This window comes from Leuresthes tenuis, unplaced genomic scaffold (assembly GCF_036924035.1).
Source record: "Leuresthes tenuis unplaced genomic scaffold, fLeuTen1.0.hap1 SCAF_10, whole genome shotgun sequence".
In the NCBI taxonomy this organism is placed as follows: domain Eukaryota; kingdom Metazoa; phylum Chordata; class Actinopteri; order Atheriniformes; family Atherinopsidae; genus Leuresthes; species Leuresthes tenuis.
Genome location: NW_027325364.1, coordinates 6,749,582 through 6,763,196, shown reverse-complemented (window position 1 = coordinate 6,763,196; position 13,615 = coordinate 6,749,582). Strand labels below are relative to the sequence as shown.

The window sequence follows — 13,615 nt, the reverse complement described above, 5'->3', positions numbered from 1 at the left end:
CATTAAAATGTTTGACACATTTGACTAAAATTAATTAGTAAAAAAAGAGGAAATTCTGAGAGTTTCAGAGAGTTTGGGACCTGATTTCAGAGGATCAGCACGCTTCAGATCAGTGCTGTATGGAGGAGACACATAGATGTCATAATAATAAAAAAAGATAAAAAGTTTACAAGAATATATTATAATAAAGTAAAACCTTTCTTGATCATAATTGTTTAGTCATAGTTTGTTGACAGTATAAGAGAATACAGAATGTGAATATCAGTGTTGTATGCTGGGACTTTAGCACCATTTTGTGAGGAATGGTTTACCGTTACCTTTATCTATGCACATTGTTGCCTGGTTAGAAAGATTTCACATTGTTTGGCTAAAAACTCTGGGAGAGCAGAGACGAGATGGAGAAGTAACAAAGGAGAAAGGAGATGTACCTTACCGGGAGTAACTGAATCACTCTGCTGAATGCAAGATCTGAGAATAAACGAGTTGGTACTGTGCCGAAATCTGGTCCCTCATTTATTGGCTAGTTTATTTAAGCATACTATAATACTACCAAATAGATTCAGCAATGTCTTTATCAAATTAAGTCAAGTGCAGTGGATTTCAGGAGTCACTGTACTGATATAAAGATGTGTTTCAATATCTAAACTAACTAAAAATGGACTAGAGGACTAGAAATGGACTGAGATATGGTTTTAGAGGCTGATCCTACAGTTTGAGCGTGAAAAACTATCCTAAAGTTTGAATTCAGGGTCTGGACATACAACAACCTGGGAGCATGGCATCTACAGCTCAGTAAAAATGTAAAACAAAGACAGACTGAACTCACAATTAAGCTCAACCCTTCTGTATTACAGTGTTACAATTATTTAGGATTTACAACCTGTGTCTTACAATCCCTCCTTACACCTACCGGTATCCCAGTGGTCTGTCCTGGCAGGTGCCCCCATTGAGACAGGGGCTGATGGAATAAGCGGAGCAGGGCAGGTGGACCGCCTCTCGGCCCCTGCAACCACATCGTGCAGACATAGAGGCCGATAGAGACACCAGAGAGATGTTACCCGAGCTGAGAGCCACTGGTGTCTGGCTGAAAGAAACCTCATTGCTGCAACCTCCGGACTGACTGCAGTCAAAGTTTGGACAGTCATCTACACCCACCTGAGAGATGGACACTCCCAGCATGGCCTCCAACTGCATGGTATAAAATAGTGATAATACACAGACAAAAAAACAACTCATGTCAATGAGGTTAAGTGCTACATATAAGAACTACTACAACACACAGATACTAAACAGCAGGGGTACTAAATCTTGTAATCTAGTAAGATTACTGAAGAAAAAAAAGTAAAGAAACTCCAACCAGACCAGCTCAATGTCATCGATCATCCAAATTATGCTAACGCTTACATGAAATAGAGCTGAAGATGGAAAACAAAGGCTAAACTAACCCTGGACACACGAAACAACATTACAGCCTATATCATATTTAATCTATCGAGTCATAAAATTTAAATTAGATAGAAACACTGGAATAACAAGTATATCAAAGAAGTTTAAGTGTAGCAGTAAACTTATAATAAACTATAATTAATCAATCCTTTTCAGCTAGTTTTAAATAACTTCAATAAAAGTAAATCGATACTAGAATAATTATGAAAAAAGAAAAGATGCAAAATAAGTTAGGCTAAAACTACAAGTAGAATATGTGAAACTATATAACTAAGTATAAAAATAACTCAAATACTAGCCTGATATCAAATATAAAACTGACACCAAAGTTACTACTAAAATAGCATAGAAAGGAGGAAACTGACTAAAACCAACAGCGCTATAGTCATGAGTAGGTTTAGAACGTATTAGAGAATTTCAGAAAATGGCAGTGTTCGTCTTTGATCTAAGTGCATCAATGATATCTCTTATTGTTATTTATGCACTTTGGTGTGTCTTTGTCTTTTCTGCTTTTGCTGTCATTTTCTGTCTGCTGCCAAATTCACCCGTTTCCCTGCTTGTCATCTGAATTCTTCTCTCTTGTTGTCTTTATGGGTGAGAGGTTTTCATCAGAGTCCCTCAGGGTTTCCTGTCTCTGTGCGTATTTCTTTTTTTGGAGTTTAGTGATTCACTTGACACTCTTATCCACAGTGACTTACAATCCCCAGGCACATCTTCAGTTTTTGGCTCCAGAGCCAGTTTCAACATAATCTTTCCTTTGTGCCGACTTGCTGTTTATCTGACATTCTTGTTCCACATACTTTCCTTGTGACCTGAGAGAATTAAAGACATGCTTTTCTTCTTCACCGTTTGTTATGCAAGTTATTTTGAATTAATGATGTGTTTTACACTGTGATTTTGTACTGTTATCTTTTTCATGCGTTAATTGCTTTTTTAAAACAAGCCGCATTAGTGCATGTGATTTATAACTGGATCTGTCATGACACTTTGATGGGACAAATGAGACTTTGGGTGCTGAATAGGTGACTAAGATAGAGAGTCTCAATCAGGAGGGTCTGTCGCAAGAGATCCAACCATCCAATTAAGACCTTTGCTTGCTGTAATAATATTAATGTTAATGTTTATCTGCTAATCTAATAGCTTGGTGAATATTTTTTTCTATCTTTCTATTCTTTTCAGGATATCAGGTAAAATGTTATTAATCTGTCTTTCTTTAAATTATCAAGTATTTCTGTGTGATTGCTTTTATTTTCTACTTTCATACTTTCTTTGGCAATTTCATGACCAACTATTAGTCTTGTTCACAAAGCATCAACTAAGAGGCAGCTGACACTGAAATATTTAAATATGACCTTGCTTAGGGGTTTATGTGTATGTACTCCATGTCTTTAACATCTGCTAACATGGTTCAGTAACTACAGAGCTGATCTTAAATTAGAAGCAGCTCTGCTGCTTTTAACTGATCTGAAATATTTATTTTAATGTACATCGGTGTAGACAGGAATCATCCTAAAATGGGCACTTGCTAGAGTCTGCATTGTCTTTATTAAAACTTTCTTAGCATGTGTGAAAGTGTGAAATGGTTAATGTGTGAAGTATCTCTAGTCCCTGCCGAACTGTATTCAGGCAGCCATAAAAACATCTTACCCGTCCAAGAGGCAAAATGTGAGCTTTTTTGTTTCAAACAACAGTTTCTAAGACTTCTTGTATTAAAACTCATTCAACAGTCTGAAATTGTGAAACACGTTTCAAGTTAAATTCTTTCATATCTAATTTCTTTCAGTCTATCTAATAACACTTGTCTCACCTTAGCTTTGTTGGCTGCCACATAGCCGTGCAGTTTCTCTGCCTTGTAGTACGGTGAGCCATGTGCGGCGAACCAAACATTGAGGGCCTTCTCTCCCTGCTGCCCTGCGTCGCCGACAGAGAAAATCTGGACGTTCTCTGGCAAAGTCTGCAGGATTTCAGACAGCATCCTTCCCAGTCTAAAGAATCGACTCTCCTCACCACCACTGTTACTCCTGAAAAACTCCTTCTCTGTCAGGTCTGGAAGAGCAGGAGAACAGATTTAATTACTCACACTATAAACCGAATCATGACGAATCAGAAGCAGCACAAGAGCAGAGGAAAAGCTGAATGGAAAGGTGATTAAAACACATATGCTAGAAAAAAGAACATGAAGCAGAAAAATAAAATAGAGGACAGGAAAAGAAGAATGGGGAGCTTTTCCCATCATGCACATGAGTTTTTTGGCAGTTGACATCCCTAAAACTGGGACCCTGTAGGTCTTTGGGATATACAACACTGTGCCCCATCAACTACTGTTACCCCAGAGTGTTTCAACAGCATTCAACAGTAACTCAGCTGAATTTTTTGCTCAGAGACAGTTTATTCTGATATTTTCACATCCATGTCATCACTGTGGGACTCACTGCTCAGGCGGATGGAGGCAGCTTGCTGCAAAGCGTCCTGGTGCAGCTCGATGACATCCACCTGGGCGGTTGAAGTGACATCAGGCCACGTTTTATCCGATACCCTCACCTGGAGATGGTACGAGCCAGGAGGGGTTCCCTCCCTGATACTGAGCTGACCTGAGCTCTGGTTCAGACTGAAATACCTAACAGAGACAAAGAGATTGCTTTAGACCCCTGCTATTAGCAAAGTTACATTTTCTACATAAAATGGATGTAATAAGCTGATGAAATGGAAAAGACCAAATCTTTTGGGAGGAGGCGTTTTGTATCTTTTTTTTGTCATTATCATAAATAAGCATAAATGATCAAAGGAATAAATCCGGAATAAAACTTATGGGGCTACGTTTGCAATGTAAAGTAAGAAGTTTTGTTCATGTGTATGCAAACTCGAGGGACTATATATTTATTTAGTATCTTTGGTTTGTGGATTGTTCGTCATTTCTTAAACTGGAGTCACATTGCAGGGGTTTAATGTCAGTAAGTAAGCAATAATGACATGGACAAATAGGATTTTTTTCTGAAGAAGACTTAAAACAGTATTCAACACCAACTCCAAAGTTGAACGTTAATTGAATCATACATCAGGCATGGCCGCTTTTTCAGGTGTTGAAGATATTCTATTCTACAACTATTTTAAAGGGCCAACACTTCAGCAGATTGCTGCACTCACACACATCTAATACTGGTCTGTTCAGTCTATGTCTTTGCTGTCTGCCAGAATAGTTCTTGAATACAGGATTGAACAAAGTCACTCTCTTTTGAGCCCACCTGTACTGTGAATTCGAAGACTGAAACAAAGAGACACTGGTTTTGTAAAGTAACCAAAAATTGGGACAAAATGTTTCTCCGAAGCCTCTTTATTGAAGCTCAGAGTGCCCTTGTGTGATTTCCATCTTGTCTTCCTAATTTTAGATGTTGGAACATCTCAATTTATATCAAATAAGAACAGTATGAATAATTATATTTTTCTGAATATTAATGCTGTTAAAGAGAACCAAAGAAAATTAAATGGACTAAAATCAAGTCTGAGCTGGTGCTGCTAATGATCTATTTTTCGGTGACATCTAAAATCTGGGTGAAGTCTAGCTCAGATGGGATTTCTCGGATCAAACTATGATCAGATGGAGGTCAGCAGTCAAACATGGATCCACGTGTGGGGATTCATCTGGAATATTTTGGCACTCTGCTGCACTACAGAGTCGCCCTCAAAGGGTCATGTAACAGTTTAACATCTTCATACAGCCGCAATCCGCAGAGCTCAGGCCAGACGGATTAATTAACAGCTAACGAGTTGGTGCCAAAGTGAGTCCAGAATCGAACCTGTGCCGCAGAGGAAGCTGTGATGGATCATCTCCTGAAATGATTTCATGCTTCGAAGATTTCAAGTAAGAGTAATTCTTCAACAGAAAGCAAACGAAATGATAAAAACTTTCCAAACAAAACAAAGTCTCGTCTGCTGAGGCAGGGTGCTGATATCTTTGTGTCTTGATATGTAACATGTAGTTTGTATTGATACCCTGAGAGAGGTGATATGTTATTATTGGCCAACTGGGGTTTCATCAGAAGTCTTTGCACTTCTTATTTTCATCTATTTTATTTTTTATGTAAATAACTTGCAGCCTAAACCCGATCCATTCTCTGAACAAATTGCTATCTGCTGGATGCAATGATGAGGGGAGCTGGTTCAGGAGTATCTATGGTAATTCTCTCCCTGGTGGTTCCTTTGTTCTCGACTGTTTCTTGTCGTCTCTTGTCGTCCCTCCTTGTAGGTATCTCGTTAGAAGAAAAGGTGGCAGGGAGTGCAATCAAGCTCTCCTTTCAATGCATCCGCATGAAGCCTCGCCTCATCAAACAAAATGAGTGCACCCTCGCTGTGTTTCACTGGGAATTTTCAATACCACTGGTTATGAAATATTAATAGCACTGTTCCTGACAAGTCAGATCCCCTTTTCTATCTCTCTTTCCTCTCTGTTCTCTGCCCCTTTCATTCACTATCAGTCTTTCTTTGTTTCTCCCTTCAAACTGCCTGTTTCCCACTTTCATTTCTCCTTTCCCCCCCATCATCTTTGTACTGTCTCTCCCTCTCTATTTTAAATTTGTCAGTTCCCTCATCTCCTTTATTTTCTTTTTTCTTTTTGCTTGCTTTGTGTCACACGGGAGGGGAAACTTTCCAAGTGAATCTTTTCTATCTTTCTATTTCTTTTACATCTGCCATTGTCCAGATTCTTTTATCCAACACTCCTCGTGGTCTTTTCAACAGGAATGTATACTAAAGATGGCCCGAAAGACAAAGTTAGTGTCTTGATATTCTCTGTAAACTCCACAGAGAACTAAACCTTTCCCTTGCCATTCATTAACCTGCTGATTTATAACATTTAAAACATTTTATTTAAATTTTTTTATTTGATATGGATTTTGAATTAAAACAAACAAAAAATGACTTTTTTATTAAAATCCAATTATAACAAATTAAACTAATCAGATGTATCTAAATCTTCATATGTCGTTATTTCTGCCCTTTAACTCCCCACCTCTTGACCCATGTCCACACTTACCTGTCTGGCCCTCTTTACCTGCCCACTTCTTTGTGAATCATTATCTGTCTGCAGTACCCAACTACTTCTTTAACTTTGCCAGTTTGTGACTCATTCATCATGGTTCCTTTATCTTTAAATCTTTCTCTACAACGTTATATCTATCACTACCCATCTACTGAGTTACCTTCTTATCCTGGCACTCCCTGATTTATCACTTTGCATCAATATTTCGTACTTTCTTCTCTAAATATCCTATATTGCTTCAACATCTCTACAATAGTATTTTCCCTTTTCATGTCTTCTTTGGCTCAAATGAGTCCCAACCAGCAATAGAAAATTGATTTCTACTTGGAAAATTGGTGATTTTAGGTCTGAACATTAAGACCACTTTAAAATCGGGCAAAAACATGTGTCATTTGAAAACGTGCAGCAGTGGGCAGAATGTGGTCAACGTGAGGATGTACTGAATGTTTCATGTAAAATGAGGCTAGAGATGGACATGCATGGGTTGTCTGCTTATGACAAGAGTTTTCAAAGGCATCATCAAAGGAGTGATTCTGTGCAATAGTATAAAAGCTTTGAATTTTATTTGTTATTTTTAAAGTTATTTGACATCCATGCTGTTTACTTATTTTTACCTTTCTGACAATCCCAGTGAATTATGCTCTAAATGTGAATGTTTGATGAAACATATTCAAATACTTGAACCTGTTTTGAACATTTCCATTGAAGACCACAGCCGATTATTAAATGTCTTTTCAACTGAAAAATGCTCCTGGGATCTAAGCATTGCCGTCTTCTTATATTATCTCAAGGCCTTGCTCTCCGTCAAACCCCTACACGTCTAACATACCTAACTAAACTTGCATTTCCATTTCTACTTTCAACTTCAACACCTCACTATTTTTGCAGGTCACCTTTCAGCCCTTTCAAAGTTTCACCAGATGAGATCAAAGTACCTGGTTGATTTGCCTTCGAACCGGAATACTTTCTCACTCCAGTCATCAAGGTCAGGGGATTGGATTTGTCCGAGGACTGTTGTCGGGAGAATACCTGTCAGGAAGCGGAAAGTAAAAGACACAAAAAAAGTAAAAAATGCATTAACTAGAGGAATTAGTTTTGAACACAAGGGATCCCTGTGGTATGACCCAAATATTAAAAGTGAAAGGAAGAATGAGAAGGCTTCTTGAAGAAGATAAGGTAACACCTTCTTGACACGCATGGTCATGGTTGGAGGGCACAGCAGGAAGACGTGCACACATTAGAATCAATTGCACTGTGCATAGTGCAGTAATCTCTTTAGCCATGAAGTTAGCTGCCTTTTAAAATGGCTCCTGTTTACTTGCCTGTCAAACCTGGGACTTAAGCTGGAGTTAATTGTTTGCTTCATGGCATGTTGTCGAGGTACGTGATGGAGTCGTATAAGCAGGTTAATGTGTTTTCACATAGAAAGGGCCCGGAGAGGGAATCCACCAAAAATACATAAGGGAAAACTTCAGTTTTTCCAGAAAATTACAGCATGAAGACAGATGGTATGAAATGCTAAATAAGTCATGCAAGCTTCATCGGGAAGGGGTGAGCAGTCGACTGTGATAAGTACAGTCTTAACAACATGAGTGGAGAGCACTCAGGAGGTGGTGGGAGGGATACTACTAGACCTAAAAGTTAGAGGGGCCCATCTGTGATCAGAAAAACACCAGTCTGAAGACCAACTGGGAAAATCAATTATGAGTGAATGACAAATGTTTTCTTCTCTGTCTACAATTGCAGAAATGTGCCCTCAAGCAAGGCAGTCTGACCCCGACTTCTCAGCTTGAGTAGAAAGTACTTGGTTGTACTGTGAGGCTCTAAGATGTGAAAAACTATAAAGTCTTTGCAAGGATAAATTAATGTTGCCAAGTGCAATAATAACATCAAGTAAAATACAGCAAATAATTAAAGCATTTGAAAATAAATTAGGAAAAAATCTGAAGGAACTCCAATATTGAAAAAAAGGCATCATCAGCTTACAGCTACTTTAGTTGATTTTTACATCAGTTCACTTTGATCCTTTGATCCAGGAAAGACCCAGAACCACCTTAAAAAAAAAGCAATTTGCAGGAATTGCTCACATTGAAATGGAGGCAGCTTTATGTTTCACAAATTACTGCCACTCAAAAATTATAGGTACATTTATATAAATCCCACAGGCATGCTTATGCTTTAAATGCTGCTTGTTCAGGCAGAAATGAGTTACAAAAAGTTATAGCACCATATTTTTGCCAATCACAGCCTTGAAGTTATGACCAGTGAAATAGAATCCTTTTTGTTTGCCTGTTATAATAAATAAATAATAAAACTGTCATTGTCCGTGTGTCATCACTGCACTTCCCATCCACACTTTCTAAACACTTACCAAAACCGCCCTGAAACATAAGTGTTCCATTTCGGAAAGCTTTCTGATTATTTGGGCTTGTTATATATGCTTCCATTCTTCCAGTTAGTTTGGACTGTGAAATCTCAGCTATGGGAACTACAGCGTCTTGAAACTAGAGAACAAAAACATTAATGGTTGTTCAAAGTTTTGAAGCAGTATTGCGCCAATGTATTTGGCCATATTTTCACTTAACTGACTTGTCTTGTTTTATATCTATCATTTTTGTAGTTTGAGGGCCCTACCTTGTCTTAGATTTCCTCTAGTAAACTAAGAATAGTCATCGATAGTGAAGATATCCTGAAAACATCTCTCTGCCATTTCAAATGTAAAAAGACATGGAGACATTTTTGTAGTTTGAGGGCCCTACCTTGTCTTAGATTTCCTCTAGTAAACTAAGAATAGTCATCGATAGTGAAGATATCCTGAAAACATCTCTCTGCCATTTCAAATGTAAAAAGACATGGAGACATGTTTTCGCCTCCTTGCAGCAGCTAACACGGCCACAAGCGCAAAATGTACTTTACTTGCACATAATGACACAACCAACACTAAATCTTCCTTTTTTAACCTTATTAAAAAGTCAGATTGTCATCTGACTGTCTAATTCAGGGCCAGTTTAGTGTTTGTTCTTTCTCTTTCTTTTTTGTTTAAATCACCAAAACATGGTTTGCACAAGCCCAAATCTGGCCATAATAGGTGCTGCTAAGACGTCTTTGTACAAGAGATACATAAAAAGAACATCCTCAGATGTCTTATCCCAGTTCTTTGGTGGAATAAGAGGGATCTACACAATATTATACAAGTGGTCTTCATGTTACGGCCAATTGGTGTGAATGACACAAAATGTGGTAACTCCATTAGTTCTAATCATTAAAATTTGGGACCATAAATTTTGTTTCATGGCCACTAAAGATTAAGATATCATTTTTTCTTATGCTGTCCCATTCTATGATGATAATCATGGTCAACTAATATAGGACATACAGTTTAATGTAGAATCATTAATGAACTACACAGGACATTTACGTGTTGAACATGTACCAGTAAAGAGGGAAACGTACCTTCATAACTATAGACAATAAAGTTGGTGTGCCCAGGTAAGTGAGGGTGGTCATTCCTGTCGCCGATGACGACTGTTAGTGTGCTGGTTGAGCTCATTGGAGGAGAGCCGCTGTCAATCATGAGAATCGGGAGGCGGTACTCCTTCTGGCGCTCACGATCAAAGGTGCGAAGAGTGGTGATGGCTGCACTGCCGTTTCGATAGTCAGTCAGATTGAAGTTGGTGGCGTCTGATGTGAGCATGAGGAGGCGTATGGAAAATGGACCGCCATTGGTGGAGGTGTCACGGTCAGTGGCGTGAAGAAGCAGAGAAGTTTCATTCATTCGCACCACCTGGGGTGCTGCCATGTTCTCCCAGACAACAGGCTTATAGGGGGCCTCAAACTCCGGACCATTGTCGTTAATGTCAAGCACGGTCACCATGACAATGGCAGTGCCAGTCAGGTGGGGAACACCAGCATCTGTGGCAAGGACCATGATCCTGTGCTGAGAGATTTTCTCTCTGTCCAGAGAATCAGCCACCACGACCCAACCTGACTGGTCCACCAGAAACTGACTGTAGGGGTCGGACTCTTTGGAAATACTGTAAGAAAAACGGCCATTTTGGCCTGAATCCAGATCAGACGCTGTAACCTGAGCAACAATTGTCCCCACAGGGATGTCTTCTGACATGGCGGGTGACTCATAGAACTGCGGTAGGAAGACAGGGGCATGATCATTGGAGTCTTCCACCTGAACAAGACAGTAGGCAAGGCTGAAGAAATCTGCGTCTTCAGCCTTCAGGGTCAGATTGAAAGTTCTCTCATGGGGTTTCTCAAAGTCAACCTTCTTCTTCAGTTTTATCACGCCGCGTCGATTCACTTTGTCTGTTTCCACAAAGAACTTCCTGTCCTCATCTCCACCGACAATGCTGAAGGTTACAACAGCATTCTCGCCCTCATCACCGTCAGTGGCAGAAACCACAAGAACTTCGCTGTTCACCTCGAGATCCTCAGTCATCTGACAGACACAGAAATGTATGAAATGTCATATGTATGTAGATATATATATACACATGTGCATGCTACTAATGCAAATGTTGCCTTTAGACAAAATCAGAGATGTTTTATGGGCAGGTTGACTCACCTGAGTGGTGTAGACCCTTTGAGTAAAGATGGGTGGGTGGTCATTTACATCTGAAACCATAATGGTGGCGGTCCCCGTCCCTGACAAACCTCCTCCATCACGGGCCTCCACCACCACCAGATATCGGTCTTCTGTCTCCCGGTCCAGGGAACGTAGAACTGTGTAGATGGTTCCTGTGGTGGCGTTGATGGAGAACAGGTTAAGGTTGATCTCATTACGAATGTTCTTGATGATGCTGTAGGTCAGCATAGCGTTTCTGCCCTCATTTGGGTCATCCAGGTCCATTGCACGCATCTCCATGATTGAGGTGTCAGCAGGTGAGTTTTCAGGTACTTGGCCAACAAAACAGCCATCTACTTCCAGAGCTGGGCATGGGAAGAAGGGGCCATTGTCGTTAATGTCTCTGACTTCTAATAGTACGTCAGCGAATCCTGTAAGACCCGCCCCTCCCTCATCTGTGGCGAGGACGAGGAATCTCCAGGCAGGGCGCTCCTCACGGTCCAGGCGACGTTGGGCGTAGATTCTCCCAGTGTGTTCTTCAATGGTGAATTCTCCACCAGCACCCTGGCCATGGAGGGTGTAGCGTAGGGCAGTCTGGTCAGCTTCTTGATCTGGATCTGTCGCTGACACCTGCAAATATCACACGGAAAAAAAGCAGAAAAGGAAAACTCTTATCACACAAAACTCTGTGGGCCACTCAGGTCATCTGGTAATTCAAACTATGAATAGAAGAAAAGCATTTATTTTCCCTTCACAGTCTTGGATAAAACTGCTAAAGGATTTAGTTGCACAGATGCAGTTAGATACATGATGAATATAAAGTAGACCATTCAGTGAATATTACTGAAGGAAGGCTAAATATAAACTTGCTGACAGTAAGAGATTTTGTTGTGGAGTAAAGACTTTAGAATATTTTACATAAAGTGTTTGTTGGCTTGTTGAAAAGTGGTCTGAGCTCTAAAATTCCAGGAGCAAGGAGGAGGCCTGCATTTGAATCATGCCATTCAGAAAAGATGCAGCTTCTCTCAATGGCCTGGTTGGCCAGAAACAGCATGTTGTAAAAATAGTTAATTAGACACATATATTGTTTGGCTTTAAAACCAGAATTAAATCCTTGTTCCCTAAAGTCTTAGTCAAAATTACACTGGCTGGATGTTAAAATGAAAATGTTACATACAGATCTTTGTGCACACTAGTGCATAAAGTATAATCTAAGATTTCAGCAACATATATTAATTAACAGGGAATGGCTTTTATGTATTTAATGCTGACTATGAACAACTTGTTTAAAATGACACACAGAACTTGGGTTATAACACTTGTTATGGAACAGTTACTAACTTTTCCAATGAGCAATATACTTGAACAGATGTTGTTTAAACATTGTACCTTTCCTGTAGCTCTGATACCAGGACCCTCATGGGTTCATATAGATGTGTTTTAGATCATGTTTTAAATGTATGCAAAACTTGTAAATTGTTTCTCGTAAGCACTACACACCCCTCCAATTAGAGTATATATTTATCTTTTGTCAGTATAGTAGTTAAAAGATGCCGAAATGTCACACCTTTACTTTTCACCCTTGAATAGCCTCTAATAGGACACCAAAACTAAATGTCTGAAGACAAAACTTAGAAGACAAAACTGAGTAATACACACCCATGAAACCTGGTCTTGAAACATCAAATTGCTAAGGTGAGTTAGTGTTCTTGTTCTTTATCAATGAAGGTCTTAGTGATATTGAACAATCGCTCACAAAACACAAACCTGCAACTGCCTTGGCAATAAAATGTTTTTTTAAATGAGAACTTGGGCAAAAGGTAGTTGTTGATTGTCACATTTGTTGCAGAAAGCTATTCAAAGGTGCCATGTTGACATTTCATTCCAATCCAATAACATTCTATTTCTTCATAAAAAGAAACTATTTATTTTTGTTCTTTATTTCTACCACGGTTCTCTTATCAAAACAGTTGAATTGCTTTTTCATTATGTAGAAATGTCAAGCCCAGCAACTAGGACATGCAGTGGGGAGCTGATTGCAGCAGCTGCCCCTGCACACGGGGACTCCACAACACAGGAATAAACATTTCTCTGTTGCTTTGTCCTGTTTGCTTAATTAACCTGCCTTCCTGCTATCTCTCTGAACAAGGGGACAAGAGCAGCAGAAACGAGACGAGCTCTCACATCTGTCACCGGGACACACAATGCAATTAAAAGTTAATAGATGCCGACAAAAGCAAGAAAAAGTACACTTTCACCCTTTCTTCTCCTCTTTTTACACCAGAGGGTTTGTTTACAGAAGCCTTTGAAGTCCCCCTTCCCTTCCGCAGCAACTTCCCCCACGTTGCCTCTTTCCATTCCCTGACAACGTGAACCAGGTACACAATATTGAAGATGAGCAGCGATGGCACCACAGAGGAGGCTGTCGCACAGGTGAAGTAAAAAATATTCATTTCAAATTGGATTTTCTCCTCTGTTCACTATCTACTGAATTGTATTAGACGTACGTTTAGGGAGGGCCCGTCTGCCATACGCCAGAAAAACTATTGAGAGCATTA

General features: G+C 39.6%; 1 protein-coding gene across 1 annotated transcript in view; it reads right to left on the bottom strand.

The window, feature by feature from the left end:
• LOC140316050 (neural-cadherin) overlaps window positions 1-13,615 on the bottom strand; it is a 137,953-nt gene that overhangs the window by 13,540 nt on the left and 110,798 nt on the right. The window contains exons 18-23 of the mRNA XM_072393732.1: window positions 11,058-11,687; window positions 9,935-10,931; window positions 7,417-7,510; window positions 3,879-4,063; window positions 3,254-3,492; window positions 911-1,188 (exon numbers count right to left, since the gene is read on the bottom strand). Of these exons, the coding sequence (XP_072249833.1) occupies window positions 911-1,188; window positions 3,254-3,492; window positions 3,879-4,063; window positions 7,417-7,510; window positions 9,935-10,931; window positions 11,058-11,687 (2,423 nt within the window). The remainder of the gene's footprint in view (window positions 1-910; window positions 1,189-3,253; window positions 3,493-3,878; window positions 4,064-7,416; window positions 7,511-9,934; window positions 10,932-11,057; window positions 11,688-13,615) is intronic.